We start from the raw sequence: 17,326 nt of genomic DNA, 5'->3' as shown, positions 1-17,326 counted from the left end.
TTATGCTCTTGGGGCGGTACAAACTCTTGCGAGCCAAAAATTAGATAAAATCTTATGCACTTGTTGGCTCTCGACCGAGGAGTGTCACCTTGCCTAGACGGCCTTGAGAAATCCAAAATATAAGGCTCATCTACCTCTTCCTTGGACTCCTTTTTATGCTCATAAGGGTGAATTTCCATTTCACCGTTTGAACATAATGTAGAGAAGTGTTTGGAATGAGGCCTAACGCGCTCAAATACATGAACTTCAAGATTTTTAACCTCCTCAACACCAATCACACTAGAGTCAACTAAATTTGTATCTCCGACGTCCTTGGTTGACTCTAGTATTACTTCTTCAACATTGACATCCTTAAATTCTAGTTGGGGTTGTTGATGTTCTACTCTGACCTCCCCAATTAACACCTCAAATTCATACTCTTCTTGGCTACTATCCTCAATATTGGCTTGTTGAGCATTGAAAACTCCAACCACTTGACTCAATTGAGCCTCCAACTTGCGAATAGTTGCCTCTTGCCTTTCTATGTGCAATTGTTTCTCATTGTTTTGGTCCAGAAGGCACTTTAGCATATCCTTGATCTCCTTCAGGTTCGCATTCCCAGGTTCTTTGTTCCTATTAACTTCACAAGAAAAGGTAGAACCATCATAGTAAGGGGTTGGGGGAAGATAAGAAATATAAGAACAACCATAAAAGTGACCATTTTTACCACCACACACATCACACACATTCCACAAAAATTGAGTTGGTGCACATAACTCGCTCTCAGGAACGTTTTGAAAATTTTTCCACAGGTGGTTTCCTTCACAATATGTATGGAGATCAATAGTTGAATTTTCTTCACCAAAATTCCCATAATTCCAAGATGTCATGTTTCTCAAATCAACTGTTATAAAAAAATTAAAATAAAAAATAAAACAAAATAAAAGTTCAAACTTTAACCCTAGCAATATATACAGCTACAACTACACCGTAGTTCCCCGGCAACGGCGCCAAAATTTGATCACGCCCAACTCTAGTCCTAAAAACGATAAGCGGTCGCTGCAAATATAATCCGGTCTAAAAGTCCGGAGTCGAATCCTACAGAGAACTAAGGTTTCGCTGTAATTGTTCAATATCGCAAAGAAGACAAGTTTGAACAATTTCTAAATTATAAAAATTGAGATTTATATTTCTAACTAATTAATCAACAAATACTATAAAACGGTAAAATTATCAACTAACGAGACAAAGGTCTGGAGACTAAATTAAGGAGGTCTAGAGTTATGATTTTCCCAATTGTTGATTTCAATAGTTGTATGTTTCTTATAGCTTTGACTTAGTTGCCTCTATCAATCATGAACTCTCCAGCTATCATAAATCTCTCTCAAGCAATTATGATAATTTACTAGACGCACTCTCTCAAGCTACGCTATCTAGATTCACATTACAGTTCACTTAGATCGCACCCGAGGTATCGTTATCTCTAATCCATCCTCTAAACCCTCGGTTATAACTCTCGCCTATACTCCGGGAGTGATGTTGTTCAAACAACTACCTAAATATGCACTCTCTCTCAAGCAATTACATAATAAATAGGAACGGCTAATTGAGGATCCTTTCAATTAACCAAAATCAAAACGTAGTTGAACAAATAGAGATTAACAACTAACTCAAAACTATATTAATATAACAACCAATTCATCCCTAAAAGGTTCCATCAAAACTCTAGAAACTGAATTAGCTATTCATAATAGTATGTAAAACTACAATACTAAAAATCATAACCAACAATAAAAAATAGGAAGAGGAAGGAAAAACTCGCAGAAGAATTCTCCGCCTTGCTCCCAATGTGTTCTTGCCTCCTTAGGTCGAATCTATGTCCAAAATATGTCCCCCGCTCTTCAAAATAGGTTTAGGACCCCTTTTATACAAGTTGGAATAGTGTAGGGCGGAAATAACCTTGTCCCGGACGAAACAGGACTTCTTTTTGATGCCTGGAGCGGCACGGCCAAAACGCGGTAGGACCGCGGCCAGACAAGCTCTCTGATTTTCTGCCGCGGTCAGTTCCGCAATCGCGGTTTCGACCACGTTTTTCACCCTGTTCCATTTGAAATTTGGAAAAATATAAAATATAAAAGTTGTAGCCCTTTGAGTTATCTTTCCAACCATATATTGTAGAGCCCAAATGGAGTTCTGAGCAAAAGGTTATGTGCATTTTACTAGACAGTGCGCAATATGCCTACTCGAGTCTTCGTTTGTTCTCAACTATCAAATTTGACCTCCGAACACGATCCGGCTTAATTCCTTGAGCTTTTACTCAGACTTCAAAGCTTCAAATTACTTAAATTCATTCCATAACATCTATATAGCTCGGAATCACACCTACAAGGCATAAAATACACAATTAGTGCAAAACACTAGCGATTAAAGCGCAAACTCAACTAAAGTGCAGTAAATTAGAGTATAATAAGTGACTAAAATATGCAATTATAGCCTATCATCAACTAGCAAATGAAACACTTCATCTCACTGTATATTTCTTCTTGTTATGCTTCTTTTTCTTTTGGAATTTAGCAGGTAATTTTTCTTGGAGGATCCTATCTGATCTCAAAATGTCTTCTCTTATGTGAGTATTTTGTTTTCAGAGAACAAGAGAATAATACTTCTCTATTGATGGAGAGAAAGGGGCGTTTGTTTCTTTTCTTGCAAAAGGATAAGAGAGTCCATCCATGATGAAATCTATTTTCACCATAAAACAAAAATAAATGTGCTATTTTGTAACTTCTCCTTAAGGAAGTTACCTCTTAACTTCTCTAAACCTTATGTCCTTATCCTTTCTAAATAGGCTGGGTCGGTCCATATAAGCGACCCCGCCCGATATCCAACATAGAGGGAAAGATAGAAATGCCTCCATTAATTCCTGTCGTGTAATTGAGAGATACAATGCTCTAAAGCCTAAACCATTCCTTCTCCAGATGATGTAAAAGAATCACAAAAGATATATCTAAAATTGGTAAAAATTTATGTGCCAAATAAATGAACATAAGATATGTATCTTGCTTAATCAGTTTAACTTTGATCCGTGGTATTTGAAAATGAAAGTTACAAGTTGAAATGACACCAGGTTGTAGCTTCGAGCACACATGTTCAAAACATATGCAATTTTTAAGAGCTATTTCAATTTAGTCAATTTTGGTAAACTTCAAAGTGCTCGTGATGTCGCTTCTTCTTCTTCTTCTTATTCTTCAAACCTTTAGGTCAACTTCAGTTCGCCGAGTCTAAAGTTAGGTTCTCCCGTAGCCTAAATTCAGCCCAATGGTCGAAGTTGATCCTGAATCGGCTAAACTTTAAAATATTTTTCATTCTTTAAAATAACTCTCAAAATGGATGATTTTGAATTTTTATCCCCGCCTACCTTATGAATAAAATTTCAACTTTAACAAGTTTTGTCCCTCGCTTTCCCCATGAGTAATACCTTTAGCTTTAACCTTAAAATTTTACACATAAAACAAGAGGGGTCAAAAGTGAAAGACCACTCCACTAATATCATATTTCTGCAATTTTTTGCCTTAGAAGGGCTACTTCCTCCAAACTAAGAAACCAGCTTAGGAAGCTAAGTAAGCCCAGTAACGACAGAGAAACTGTTAGGCCCACGGGCCGCAGCTCGATATCTGCAACGTGTCTCACGGCTGATAGCCTCCCCTTTCTTGCCTTCACTTTCCGTAGAGTAGGTTCCTATATTCACAGTAATCGAACTTTCTACCAAAACACCTAAGCCCATCTGCAAATATCCGTCGGCAATGGCCGAAGTCGACAACTCAAGTATCCCATCTTTATCGGAGGTGCTTCTCTTTCATTACCTCTAATCAATTTAGTCTTTTTCGTGGCCCAATTATGTTATTTATACATCGGATCTCAACTAATTTTGGATTTACGCCTAGTTGATTGATTTTATATTTTTTTAAGTTTCTTAAGCTGACGAATTTGATTTTGTTGAATCATGTTTAGATTCATAGATTTGCATATTGAATGAAGCGTTTTATTCTTTTAATTAGTAGCGCTGGAAGAGGGGTGGATAAGTCTTAGGCAATTATAATTGGCATGTATAGCCGAGAGCATGATTTTTTTTATCCAAGTTAATGTTTTATTTATTTTTCTGATGGGTATCGGACTATCGATTCAATTTGAGAGGAAATAAGAGCAAATAATCAGCCGTTGGTCATGGGATGTTTCACCTATTACGAGTTCTAATTTGATTGATTTATTGGCTTTGGTTTTGGCTGTTTTCCTTTCTATGTATAGGATTTTGGTTTAGACGACAAAGTGACCAAAGTTAGAGATAGCAATGGGCCCGGCGAGGCAAATCATGAACATTGGGGCAGGTTAAACCAAAGTTTTTGAAAATCAAAAGCATCGCAGGGTGGGGCGAGGCAGGTGGCGGGTTAAAAAATATAGAGAATAACGACATGTTAAACTCGTCAAGTTTAGCTAAATTGTGCAAATAAGGAAAACGAAAAAACTTTAGCCGGGTAGAACAGGCAGGGAGGGGCGGGTCAAAATAGAGAAATATGCTAACTAGGGTGGGAGAGTTAACTTTGCGGGATAGGCTTCACCCGCACCCTGCCCCGCCCTGCCCTGTTTGCCATCCTCAACTAAAGTGGAATTTGTTTTTTTGCCTATTAAGGTGTCTAGGTTGAAAAGTGTACAGGAGAACATCTTATTCGGCCCTGCCCCATTTGCCATCCCTAACTAAAGTAATTTTTTTTTTTTGATAAGGTGAAGATTTTATTAAGAACAGTATCAAGCTGATATTGTAAAAATACACAGATACTGTTGGCTTAAAAATATTAAAATCCTAAGCGGTCTAGCATGTCCAGCATATCATGAAAATTCATAACAACATTTCCATCTTTTCATCCCTAACTAAAGTAAGTGGAATTTGTTATTTGCCTATTAAGATGTCTAGGTGTAAAAGTGAAGAGGAAAAGGAAAGGAAAATGGAAGTGGCCTATTTCCACTGTATGTTTGGTTTAAGGGAAATATTGTATACCTTCGTTAGGTTGGTATATAGTTACAACAACATACCCATTATAATGCCACATAGTGGGGTCTGGGGTAGGTTGGTATAAAGTTGTGTATAAAAAACTGTTTCCTTGGAAAGCTAAAGTAAATAAAAAGGAAGGCCAAAGAAAGCGACATTCCTCTATATGATGTTTGCTTCGGAAGTTTGTCTGAAGTTGTCTGCGTAAGATGTAACTGAAACTAATAGTGAAATGTCTTATGACTGTGTTTAACCTATGTAAGTCCAAAGTTTATCTGCCACCTGGGCCCTGTCTAGGAGGCATGTAACTCATTCCGATAATGAAAGGAGGTTTACTACGATGGGTGGTAACTGGACAAAAGTTTAATCTTTTAGTGGAAAGACAACTTCACAACAATGCTTAAAATGCAAATATCTAATTGTTTAACATGGCAACAGCCAACATGCGTCTCAATTTAGATTCTTCTCTGGAAAAATATTAAGATAAAAAAAGTAAATTTAATCTCATCTAGTAACATTTTATGCTGGAGTAGGCATTTCCATGTATTCGAAATGATTTTTTTAGGAACCCTTTAATAGTGACTTGGAGAAGGTTTTCTAGCATGTCTCCTTTGCCTATTCACGAGCTTGTAGGCTCTTCAGGTCTTCTATTGTTTGGACATTGTAGATGAATGTGGGCACTCCCGCTGAAATTATTTTTATTGGCAATACTTCTATTGGGTTCCCATAGCTCTAGTATAGGACACATCTATAACCATTTGCTTTGTTGTTCCACTGAGATTTTCTTCTCCATGATAAGAGGCCTTTTCAGCAAATGACGAACTTTTATCCAAATCCTGCATGTGCAGCAATATTTACTGAAAGAGAAAGAAGAGAAATCCACCACAGTGGCAAAGCCAGTGGAAGAAACTGAGGTTAAGGCCTCTTCTACTGCTCCATCTGAGGAAGATACTTCCAGAACTGAGGAAACCCCAGTGTTTGAGAGTAGTGAAGTTGTCCCTGCTGCACCTGAAGAAAGCAGTGGAGCCTCTGACACAGCAGCACCTGAAATTAATGAAGCCTCCCCTCCTGTAGAGGCTGCCAGTGAAGAAAGCATTGAAAGTAATGAAGACGAGACTTCTGGGAATGGGGATCAAGAATCAGCGGATGAGACCCCTGAGATCAAGGTTAGAATGACTGGAGAATCAATTTTGACTTCTATGTATTGGCTATATCTTATCCATTGATTATGTTATGGTTCTTGTTGTGATTGTCAACTAGCTCGAGACAGCGCCTGCTGACTTCCGTTTCCCTACTACGAATCAGACAAGGCACTGCTTTACAAGATATGTTGAATATCATCGGTCAGTAAACATACCTATACTGGCCATTGCTCTTTTCTGTTTGTATGTATTTTTGTAAACAATCGGTGTAGCCTCAAATATATTTTGTTGGTTTTCCTTTCAGATGCATAGCTGCAAAGGGTGAAGGCGCTCCTGAATGTGATAAGTTTGCCAAATATTACCGATCCCTTTGCCCTGGTGAATGGGTATGTTTGTTTCTATGTTGCATTTGCAAGATCAGATTATGTATGTATATATGTGTGTATGTGTGTGTGTACATATACATTAATATGTATATACATAATGTGTCTTTTGGTTGTACGCTTGCCGTAATCCCGCTTTCAACTAAACGTTGGGCAAATATGGGGTAAAGTAGAAGTCACCAGCTCACTTATATATACAAAATTTCCCTTGGATATGGTTGGATGGAAAGCAGTCAGGTTCCAAAGTGGAGTGATTGTCTTGATGTGGAAATTTGAAGTGTTAATCATAGAAATCACTATAACTTGAAATGTTAATGTATTGATTGGATTAACAAAGAATTTTGAATGCAAAATTTACTTACTAGCATTTGCGAAGTCCGTAGTAATGATTCTCGGTGCTTTTTTCGACAATTGAGCAATCTTAAGATACAACACAAAATCCCTGTACACAACTAAATTGAAGAAACGGATTAGGTACACTTTTCAGATGATAAGAAGTACAATGGAGAAATTTGCAGTGGTAAAGAGGCCAAGAGGGGGTATAGAGGAGCTCTGACTATAATGCTCACAAATCAGAGACCATAAAATCCTTAAATCCGGAGAGAGGAGGGTTCTGGGTTTGACTTGAGGTAAAATGAGTACAGACTCAGTAGGGTAGGGAGTGATAGAGTGACTGCCTTTAACACCTTCCCTCAGCAGAGAGGAGCCAGAGGGGAGTGAGCATCTTCCATCTGTAATGGGAGAAGGTCAGAGCTGTCCAAAAATCTGGACATGTGATCCAAAATGACGCCTCCTCAAGAGTTAATGAAATTAGCATACAATGGGGCCCATATCCATTGACTTTGTGTTCAAATCCTAGCACTGCAATTCATCCAAAGGGGTAGATAAGATGGGTGCTTGTGGATTGGACAGTAATCAGGTAATATGGTTCACGGGAACTAGTAGACACTCCTCTGTCGGTAGATTATACAACTCTCTTCATCTTTTGATAAATTATGCAACTTTCATCATAAGGGTGAGATAACTGATTTCACTTTTCATTTTTCCATTGTCTTGATCGCGTTTAGAGTGGAAAGTGGAGAGGGAGGTGGGAGTTGAATGTTAGCAGTGGTTTCATGGTGCGCAGTTTAGTTGGTCTAAGAAATTTAGTAGTCGTCACTCCTAGAGCTTTGTGTTGGTGTTGATATTGATTGTAATTTGCTGATGGGTTGAAAGTTTTCGTAGACTGGTGATCCAATTGCATTGTAGAGTTATTGCAGGTCAGATCTGAAGATCTTTGAGCCATACTTGGGGCTGTGATTGTGTTAGATCTGGCTCTGTGCCTGTGGTAAAAGCTGTGATTCAAATTAAAATCCTGCTCTAACATAATTCTGAGTCTAAACAAGTCAATGCTACATAATTTCGAATATGTATGAATCTCTGTATGAACAAGTGGTTAGGTATAGTTAAAGGGGGTGGTAATCAATGAACCTATGTGTCTATTCTTGAGAAATAAACAGAAGAGTGAAAGCAGTCTTTTATATATTATTTTGAGGGAGCAAAGGAATTGTTGGCAAGTTGATACGTTCTGGTCACTGTGATATTTGACCTCATATGTCAACTTAGGCTTAGATTTAAGGTGTTTCTTTGCATGCTCATGACAATCCTTGCATGTTGTCAGCTTTTTATTTTTGGTGTTTCCTTTTGGCAATGACATGTTTTGCTTTAATTGTGGCTGCAGATAGATAGATGGAATGAGCAGAGGGAGAATGGCACCTTTCCAGGACCAATGTAATCGGCAATTTTGGTTCCAACCCTGCTACATCTGAAGTCTCAAATGAATAGGGAGTTCTCTTTGAACAAATTGTGATCAATAAAGTTTTGCCTTTCCAATGGAACTAGTTAAAGCATACAATGAGTTTGCTGCTACAGAGAATTATTCATGATCGTTCCTTCTTAACTTTAGAATACACATTTCTTCTATTCTAACTCTTGTACTTGTTGAATATCCAGTAGAATCTGTTACCCTTAAATTTTTTCGGTCGGAGGATTAACATATCCTGCAATAAAAGCTTATTTTACCATTGCACACTCGTTATCTTCCTCGTTACACTAGCACTCCCTACCTCATCCCAAATATTATGCTACTTGGCGTACATATGATATGATATAATACAGTGTTGAGTCATAACGTGGTGATGCTGTTTTAACCCAACAAGAAGCCAAAACTATTTCAGTGCATACCAGATCACATCTGCGAATTTGTGTGTTCAAATCAGTCTTGATGTCATGAGTAATTTACAAACTAGCTTGCAGAAAGGAAGTTTACTGATCAACACTCAACAGCTCCGAACTCCTCTCGTACTTCACTGCACCTTTTTTGTATAAAGAAGCTTTATGATAGAAACAAATTTTTGCTATTAGTTGAAATCTATCAGGAGGAATGAACAAAATGAAGTGCATCAGCTCCAGGTCTATATCTGTTCACCCTCCAGTGGTTGCAGAACAGATCGTTTAATCCCCAATGGATAACATAGTAAAAAATACAACAGATTAAGACGATAAAACACAACAGATTAACGATCAATATTATTCTTTTACTGAAAATGTCCAAGAATGAAAAAAAAAAAAAGCTCCAATGTACAAGTGCGCACCCTTGTCCTCCCTCTACACAATATATGACTGCTTATTTATTCAATTTGATCAACTTCCCCCTGCATGGAAAGTCTCATCTCAATAGAAATCCTATACTCTTTTATCATCTATACCTGCAAGTCTGTATATATACATCCTGCACACTAATCTTCTGCATTGCTGATGCCTGGTCGAGCTTCAATACAAGTTCAGGCTAGTATGATCTTACACGACAGCATGAGACTTGTTTGAGTATGATGGCTCATTTTGACATAAACAATCTGGTAAAGGATTTACATAAAATGCCTCCTCTGAACGGAACCTATCCATTCCCTTCGTCCCTGAAATAGGTCCTTTTCTCTTCCTAGGCGATCCTTGCCTGAGCAACAACAACAAACAATTGAGGTTATATTATATTGATTCATCGTTAAATTACCAATATAACTATAAGCGGAGGAATAAGATACGATTATGCATCCATAAAGGCAATATCTTGGTCATCCAATGGCAGACCGTCATTCAAACCCCAATACAAACAAATAATAATAATTTCTTCCCATCTGACTAAGCCGTAGTAGGTAGAGTTACCAATACCTTTGCTGATGGGAGATAGCACATATCAGGTGCCAGGTGAAATAGTGGAGGTGCCTTAACGCAAACACCACCATTATTAAAAAAATAAACTTAGTCACCCAGGACTAAAAGAGCATTCATGTCATGAGTTAGATATCACTTAGGATAACAAATTTTACTTTGACATACCTTGTTCTGTGAACTTCAATAATGCGATCAGACAGTTTTTTCCCCTCTACCATTGTACCTTGGTCAACTTTGTTGACAAGCCGGACGAGAGCTTTCCTGATCAATTCCACGAAAATATTTAGCAGGTAGTTCGAATCTTGATAGCAGAGTAAGTGGTAAGAGAAAGTTAAAAGGATATTGATAAAGCGTGTTCAGGAAAACAAAATCTTGCCTATCAGGAGATATTGTTTTCTTGTGCCCCAGAAACCGACGATGTCCCTCAACTGCTCTTGCCATATTCCCCGAGTACGAAGGAATGAATATGTCACTCTCAACTGACACAATATAATCTATTGCAGCTAATTGAGATGCATGCTTGCTGAATGGTTCAAGCTCCTCATAAGACGCCAACTTTTCCTGCAAAACACAAAGATTGTTCATTTAAACGTCGATATGAAGGGGAAGATATTGGATTAGGAAATGAGATGGATTCTTTACAATAAAAATGCATTTTCAAACACATCTTGGAATACTTCATCAAAATCCGTTTCCTTTGATTAAGGGAAAAAGGATCACGTAAACCACTAGTTAGTCTTGAAGAGTGAGTAGATTTTACTAAGAGATAGGTGAATGGTGAGAAGAATCTCACTTTTCTTTTCATATCATTTCTTTAGTTGATGGAAATTTCCATATTGACAGAGTTTGACACGATCATCAAGTCTCAACAACAACAACACCCAGTGACATCCCACAAATGGGATCTGGGGAGGGAATGTGTACGCAAACCTTACACCTACCTTATGAAGGTAGAGAGGTTGTTTCCAGTAGACCCTCGGCTCAATCATCAAGTCTCATGTAAATCTATATGATTTGACAAATTTACTTTTCCACTCCTAAACGGAACAATCTACCAGTTCAATAGATGAACTTTTCCTTTTTATTGATAACCGAGAAATCCTCGAGGTCCAGTGGCACACGGTTCGAAACATAGTGGAGGTTTGGCTTCTCGCGTAACCTATCAATCTACACTACCAAGCTGGCAACATTACTAGTCACATTGAAAGTGCTGCTGTCTGTCTCAACAATTACAACCTTATGATTTTGCTGTAAGTTAATACTTCTATCAGCCATATCTCACAACAGCTATCAGTTAGCTCAGGAAATATGTTCAACAAGATATGCTGAGGTAAGTATACTTGCACACTTATTCTGCATTCTCTCTTTGGATGCAAATAGAATCTCACACTTGGTTTCAAAAGCAGATATCAACAACCAGCAACAGAACCAGCTTTTTTTTCAATAAACAACTACCAACGAAAACGTTAAGGGATATCATAGCGATGTATATTAGTGACAGAACGTTAAACTGTAGTTTGATTTTACATATTTGACAGAAAGAAAGTGTTCATATTAAAGCTAAGAAAATATAAGTTTATGGGCGTCCACTGTCACAGTGATTCACTACTAAATTTCTAGAAATAATGATCACAGAAATAAGAAAAACATCAAACAACTATTTGAGGTATGTTTGCAGACAACAAACCTTGTTCATTAATAAGGGATAGCGAGACTGTAGATCAGACATATGGGAATCGCCCCCATATATCTCTCCTGCAGCAATGTAAATCGGGGTGTTCGATGTGAACCCAAGAGCAGAAAGGAACATCCCCACCTCCCGTGGAGTTAATGGACAATAGCCTTTGCCTCTTTGTTCTACAGGGTCAATATCTTTCACTTTCCACCATGGGATGCTTTCCCTATAAATGATGAAGGCAATGAAATAAAAGCAACAACGACAACGACAACAAACTTAGTGTAATCCCACAAAGTGTGGTCTGGGAGGGGTAGAGTGTACGCAGACCTTACCCTTACCTCGTGAAAGTAGAGGGGATGTTTCAGATAATGAAATAAAAGCAACTTGCTATTAAATTCAAAAAGTCTAAGCCATATGCATTCTGTCTCTCTAGAAGACATTTCGTACAAGCATATGCTTCTAAATTTCAAACACGAGTGAGCTTCCTGTCATAATAACCTACCTGATTGCCCTTAGTTCTTCAGCTTCTTCTGGGGATAGATCATGTGTGCATCCACTAAAGGCAAGCATGTCTTTTTCATAGCGCAAATGTAAAGCAATGTATAGACCATAGGATTGCATACGATCAACCAACAACTGCAAATAAATGAGTGTATGACATGAATGACTGTGACAATATAACAGTGGAGATATTACAGAAACAATAATAAGCATAAATAAAATGATCACCTTTCCCATTGCTTCAATTTGGGGAGAAAATCGGAGGGCTTGATAGCAAGCGCGGCAGCGCAACTTCTGAATGTCAGGAGGCAGGTTATTATTTGCCAGCCTTGAGTCAGACTTGGCTGCTCGAATCACCTACAAAATTTATGATTCGGATATATTAGCCATAATAAAGTTTTTTCCTTGTGTGACAAAATGTGCAAGATATATACCTGGTATTCATCCCACATACTTGCTATCTCCTTCTCATAGTAATCTACACCAGACCAACTTCTGAAATGCTTAACTGCTCTAGCTGCATATGCAAGTTCCTTTGGTAGCTTTTTCACAATCCTTACATCATTTGCCAAAGAATTAATGAAATAGTCCTCATCAAACACATCAGAGAATTTGCTGCAATTCAAGAGCAAAAGAGTAAGTGTATTCACATACACGAGTTTGCAGAACTATATGCTACTATTCCTTTGCAATTTGACACTTAAAATTGGAGCATGAAAATGCTAAAAGAAAGGAAATGAACAATAGAAGTATCATTGCAGACCTAGAATCCTTCCAAAGTGAGCGCTTATCAAGCTCCGGAATTACAAGAGTAGCATTTATGATACGAGCAACAGCAACCATGTCACATATCTACAAAACAACAATAACTGCTTGATGAAGGCAATGAAAAATATTCCAAAAAAAGATACATCTAAGGATGCACACTGTGTGAAAAGGAGAAGGGAGTAGAAAAATACAGACCCCGGCCCTCATCTGATTGAGTCCACCATTAGAATGAACGAGCAGGTAGCCTCGAGATTCTGGAGGAGCTGGAGATTAAACGCACTATTATGAAAGATAAGCAACAGAATGATCCTCTGCTACAAGGATTACTAAAGCTATTTTGAAATATTTGTTGATAGGAAACAAGAAATGACTTACAAGTATATGATGAAGTTGGTGCAACACAACGAACATAGTCTCGATTTGGAGGCGGTTTCCATAACTTATCCATGGTCCAATTCCAATTTGCACCATCCAACTGTCAAATCTAAAGGAGTGAAAACATGAAAGATATATAACTACTCTCAATTTACTTAAGAGGAAAAGAATTCTTTTCTTAAACTTTAGTATTTTTGAAAAAACATACAACCTTGCTAGCAGTAGCAGGAGCTTTTGACAAATGGGGTGGAGCAAATTTTTGAATCCAGCTTCGCTCTCTGCTCAATCTTTGGTACGACAACTCATGCTGCTACAAATATTTAGGCACCACAGATCAGTATTAAAATCATACTGAACAATCCTAAGCGACAATAATAACAACTCGATACGCATTAATCTCTGTATCCTTCACCTCTGTTTTAAGCCCAATAAATAACAACAACAACAACGACCCCGTGGAATCCCACAAGTGGGGTTTGGGATAAGCCCAATAAATAAATATGCCTAAACAAGAAAGGGACCCCTGGAGCAATGATAAAGTTGTCTTATAGGCCACGGATTCGAGCCGTGGAAGCGGCCACTAATGCTAGGCTGTCTACATCACACCCGTAGGGGTGCGATCCTTCCCCGGACCCTACGTCAACGCGGGATACTTTATGCATCGGATTGCCAAACACGCCTAAACAAACCAAAATTTTTAAAAACAAACAAAAGACACTGGAAAGTATTTTCTAATATCAAGAATCACCAAAAGAATACAGTAACTTGATGGAAAATGTGAAATGGAAATAAGAAACAAAATTGACAAAATGGATGCACAATTTTTTCAACGTACATCAAAAGTAAAATATTAATAAGACACACACACACACACACACACATTGAAATAATAAAAATGCTCAAAACAAAGATCAAGAAAACAGAGCAAAAAAAAATAAACTGAAGAAACATTGATAAAGAAGAATAGAGAAAGTGTAGAAAGATTGCTGTAGTACCATAGGAAGTTTGTTGTGAGGGAAGCTAGTAACATCAAAGGAAGGGACATGAACATGTACGGATAGCAGAGACACAAAAGTTATTACAGCAATGCCACAACTTAACACCTTTCGAACAGAATTCCTCCACTTTTTCTTCTTCTGCTGCATATCCCACCAACCCCAATGCAATAACTATGTTGTATATTTCTATGAGAAGTTGGCTGCTGCTGATTTTGATTCTTTTTTCGGCTTTTGTATTCTCTGAGTTTGGGCTTTTAGCGTTTTGGTCTGTCTTTTTTCTTTTATGGTGTATTTATAATTGTCAAATTAGTAATGACTAGCACTTTGCCAGAGAGTTACTAGTATATATTTTTTTTTCACATAAGATCGGATGGAGTACCTTAGTTTATGTATGAGATTTTCAAGAAATTTATATTAGTAGTAATTAATTTTAATATTTTAAATTCCATGTCTACAAGATAAATATAAGAGAGAAAGGGAAAATAAGGAAGGTTGGAGGAAATTACGGAAAATCACTGAAAATGTGCTAATTCAATTGGAGTCAGGCAACTTCAAAAAGAAAAGAAGAGACTAATAGATAAGCATTATCTCTTTCTAACCTAGTTTACCTCTAACTATAACTCCTACTTTGTCTATCAATTTCAAAGCTTTTATTAATTTTATGATCCAAAATATTCCTAAGAAGCTACCATAAGAAAAGAGTTATTTTTTCACTATAAGTGTACTAGCTTAAGATATTCATAACCATATTAAGAAGAGATAATTGAAATGAATATCTTGTAATGCTATTTTCTGTTTAAACAAAAAGCTGAAATATTTTTTTCCTTCAAATTACTTACTTAGCACAAAGAGAAAATAATTATTCTTGTAACTCTGTTCTCATTACTTGACCAGGTAAAGAGATTTATTAGTTTATGGTAGGAAAACGGTTGCTATTTTCGAGAGGATTTTTTATTTACTGTAGTTCCTAATCGCCTAGCTAGAAAACCGTTGACTATCAAACATCTATAAGTATGAGAATGAGAGAACAATAAATATCTTATTTAGATATGTTTTGAAATGTAAATCCTTACGTGCAAACAAGTACTCTTAGATTGTTTTAACAAAATTACTTTCTTTTGTCATTAACCCATGTTCCAAAACATTTAAGAATTCTGTTTAAGTTTCTAAATAGTGCATCATTAATTCAGCAGGACTTAAATAAAGAACAAGAAGACTACCTCAAACAGAAAATTACTGCACTGCCCAAATGAGTGGCACACTGCTTCTAGTTTTGGCTTTTATAGTCCCTATAGTAATTTATTTGACATTAATTATCCGGTAAAGTACGAACTTTAAGAAATGCTGTAAAACAAGATTTTTCAGTCATAATTAGATATGCTTAAAAAATAGTAGTACTACTTACTAAAATATTAAATGTAGCCTTAGTACTAACTTAAGTACACTTGTTTATATAGAGGTATCGTGGAGATATTGCAGATCTAGGAGTCCGGAACCAAAGTGTTGTTTTTTTGGATTCAAAGCACAAAAATAGGTGAAAAAATCAACTGATGACCAATTTATATATAACGCATGAGTTGAATGCGCTATACCTTAACGACACGTTTGTCACGTTAAGGTATAGCGCATGCAACACATGCTCTATATTTAAACTTTACTGACCCACCAATAATGGATTTGAACTTTACTGACCCACCAATAATTGAGGGTATAACACATGCATGATACGCGCTACATATATAGCGCGTATCGTGCATGTGCTATACCCTCAATTATTGGTTCCCCCGAATTGATTTTTCGCTTATTTAAGGTGTTTCATTTTTTCGTAAAAAATCCATTCAAGATCCTCCTGGTCTTCCAAAATATTTGTTTGCTTAACTTATTTTGCATTTTATCATAATGTCCGAAGAGCGAAAAACTAGAGTTGCATTATATTAGGGGAGAGGGGAGAGAGGTGGAGAATAACTCAGTACGCTGTAGTTGTTCTCCACAGTGTATTGTTAAGTTGCCAGATTATGATTTGTAAGTTAAGTGATAAAGTTTATATGTAATGTTTGGATGAATTTGAGAAACTCATTATTTATTGGCTGTGTAGTGAAAATGAGCAACTTGAAGGTCTTGTCCTTACTCAATTCGAGAGGGTTTTTGTTTGAACTATCATCTTTTTTTCTAGATATTTTTGGGGTTAACAGAGAATTAAATAATTAATTTCAATAACTAAAAAGATATTTTAGTAATTATTCATATAACAAATACTTAGGCTGATAGATTTTCTATATTAATATTTCATACGTTAGTTTCCTACATTGTTTTACTAAAATTCTACAGAGTTTTATTTGAACTATCATCTTTTTTAAGTTTTTTTTGGGTTATAACAGAATTAAATATTAAAATTTCATAAATTATCATTATATATTAAATAATCATTCATATAAAAAATATTACAAACTTAATAGTAAATAATATTGAATTTATGTCATTCGTAACGACTTGTTTGTTAACTGTCATATTTTGCACAAATTTTTCGGCAACGTCTCTTTCGTAACGTCAACTGCTTATTTTATGATTCATATCTAATATTTAATAATTACCTACTAATATATTATATCTATAATTGAGTACTCTAACCGAGTTTTCTAAGGAGAGCACGTAATTATTATTCTATACTACGGAATCTAAAGAGCACTAAAGTAACACTACTCTAAATGACCATAAACAAAGTCAACTACCATAAGCTAAAATTTATTATCAGTTTTACTACGCTAAAGGGCACTACATAATAATTAAAGGCACAACATAACACTAAAGGGCACTAAACAACAATAAAGTCACGTATTAATATACGTACAACACTAAAATCACATATAACAATAATTATTCAATAAAATAACAATAATTATTATAAATAATTTTTAGCACATAAGTATACTAATCCGGATAAAAAACAAAAAAATAATTATATCACAAAACGATCACAAAAAAACATACAACACAGTAAAACACAACCAATAAGCACTTTATATACATGAGTTTTACCAAAAAGTAAGTCGGAATACCTCGATTTAAAGTTTTTTGAATTGTGAAAAATTGATGATTTGGGAGCCGAAACTAGCAATAGACGAGATCAACTACACGACAACATATTGGATCCGATGTTAGCTTGCTAAAATACGAAGAGGACATGATTTTTGGGGGACGGGTGGGCTCCAATGGAGATTTTTTGGTTAAAAAAAAGTGGGGGGGGGGGGGGT

The 17,326-nt window shown here is 36.5% G+C and overlaps 2 protein-coding genes across 4 annotated transcripts; one reads left to right on the top strand and one right to left on the bottom strand.

Annotated features, from left to right (window-relative positions):
* On the top strand, nucleotides 3,589-8,615 carry LOC109206993 (cytochrome c oxidase subunit 6b-1-like). The gene is made up of 5 exons (XM_019369896.1): nucleotides 3,589-3,821; nucleotides 5,869-6,186; nucleotides 6,281-6,363; nucleotides 6,467-6,548; nucleotides 8,266-8,615. Exons 1-5 carry the CDS (start codon nucleotides 3,780-3,782, stop codon nucleotides 8,317-8,319), a joined length of 579 nt encoding a protein of 192 aa, XP_019225441.1. The 5' UTR covers nucleotides 3,589-3,779; the 3' UTR covers nucleotides 8,320-8,615.
* Nucleotides 8,995-14,426, bottom strand: LOC109206794 (uncharacterized protein At1g04910-like). Of its 3 annotated transcripts, none has more exons than XM_019369745.1 (12): nucleotides 14,073-14,426; nucleotides 13,289-13,384; nucleotides 13,078-13,177; nucleotides 12,898-12,965; nucleotides 12,698-12,786; nucleotides 12,369-12,549; nucleotides 12,163-12,291; nucleotides 11,936-12,069; nucleotides 11,443-11,656; nucleotides 10,132-10,316; nucleotides 9,921-10,016; nucleotides 8,995-9,537 (listed from the first exon to the last, which is right to left on the bottom strand). In XM_019369745.1, the coding sequence occupies exons 1-12, from the start codon at nucleotides 14,220-14,222 to the stop codon at nucleotides 9,384-9,386; spliced, it is 1,596 nt and encodes a 531-aa protein (XP_019225290.1). In that variant the 5' UTR covers nucleotides 14,223-14,426; the 3' UTR covers nucleotides 8,995-9,383. The 3 variants fall into 3 exon arrangements, with proteins under 3 accessions (XP_019225290.1, XP_019225230.1, XP_019225352.1); XM_019369685.1 differs by having other exon boundaries at nucleotides 8,997-9,537; nucleotides 13,289-13,387; XM_019369807.1 differs by lacking the exon at nucleotides 14,073-14,426 and having other exon boundaries at nucleotides 8,998-9,537; nucleotides 13,078-13,186; nucleotides 13,289-13,377.

This window comes from Nicotiana attenuata, chromosome 1, assembly GCF_001879085.1.
Source record: "Nicotiana attenuata strain UT chromosome 1, NIATTr2, whole genome shotgun sequence".
Lineage (NCBI taxonomy): Eukaryota > Viridiplantae > Streptophyta > Magnoliopsida > Solanales > Solanaceae > Nicotiana > Nicotiana attenuata.
This window is presented reverse-complemented; position numbering and strand designations above follow the sequence as displayed.

Coding starts and splice junctions, on each gene's coding strand:
- LOC109206993 (XM_019369896.1), top strand. CDS start 3,780: ATGGCCGAAGTCGACAACTCAAGTATCCCATCTTTATCGGAG. Junction 6,364..6,466: donor AGATATGTTGAATATCATCG/GTCAGTAAACAT, acceptor TTTTCCTTTCAG/ATGCATAGCTGCAAAGGGTG. Junction 6,549..8,265: donor CCCTTTGCCCTGGTGAATGG/GTATGTTTGTTT, acceptor TTGTGGCTGCAG/ATAGATAGATGGAATGAGCA.
- LOC109206794 (XM_019369685.1), bottom strand. CDS start 14,222: ATGCAGCAGAAGAAGAAAAAGTGGAGGAATTCTGTTCGAAAGGTGTTA. Junction 12,966..13,077: donor ACCAACTTCATCATATACTT/GTAAGTCATTTC, acceptor TTTAATCTCCAG/CTCCTCCAGAATCTCGAGGC. Junction 12,070..12,162: donor AAATTGAAGCAATGGGAAAG/GTGATCATTTTA, acceptor ATTTATTTGCAG/TTGTTGGTTGATCGTATGCA.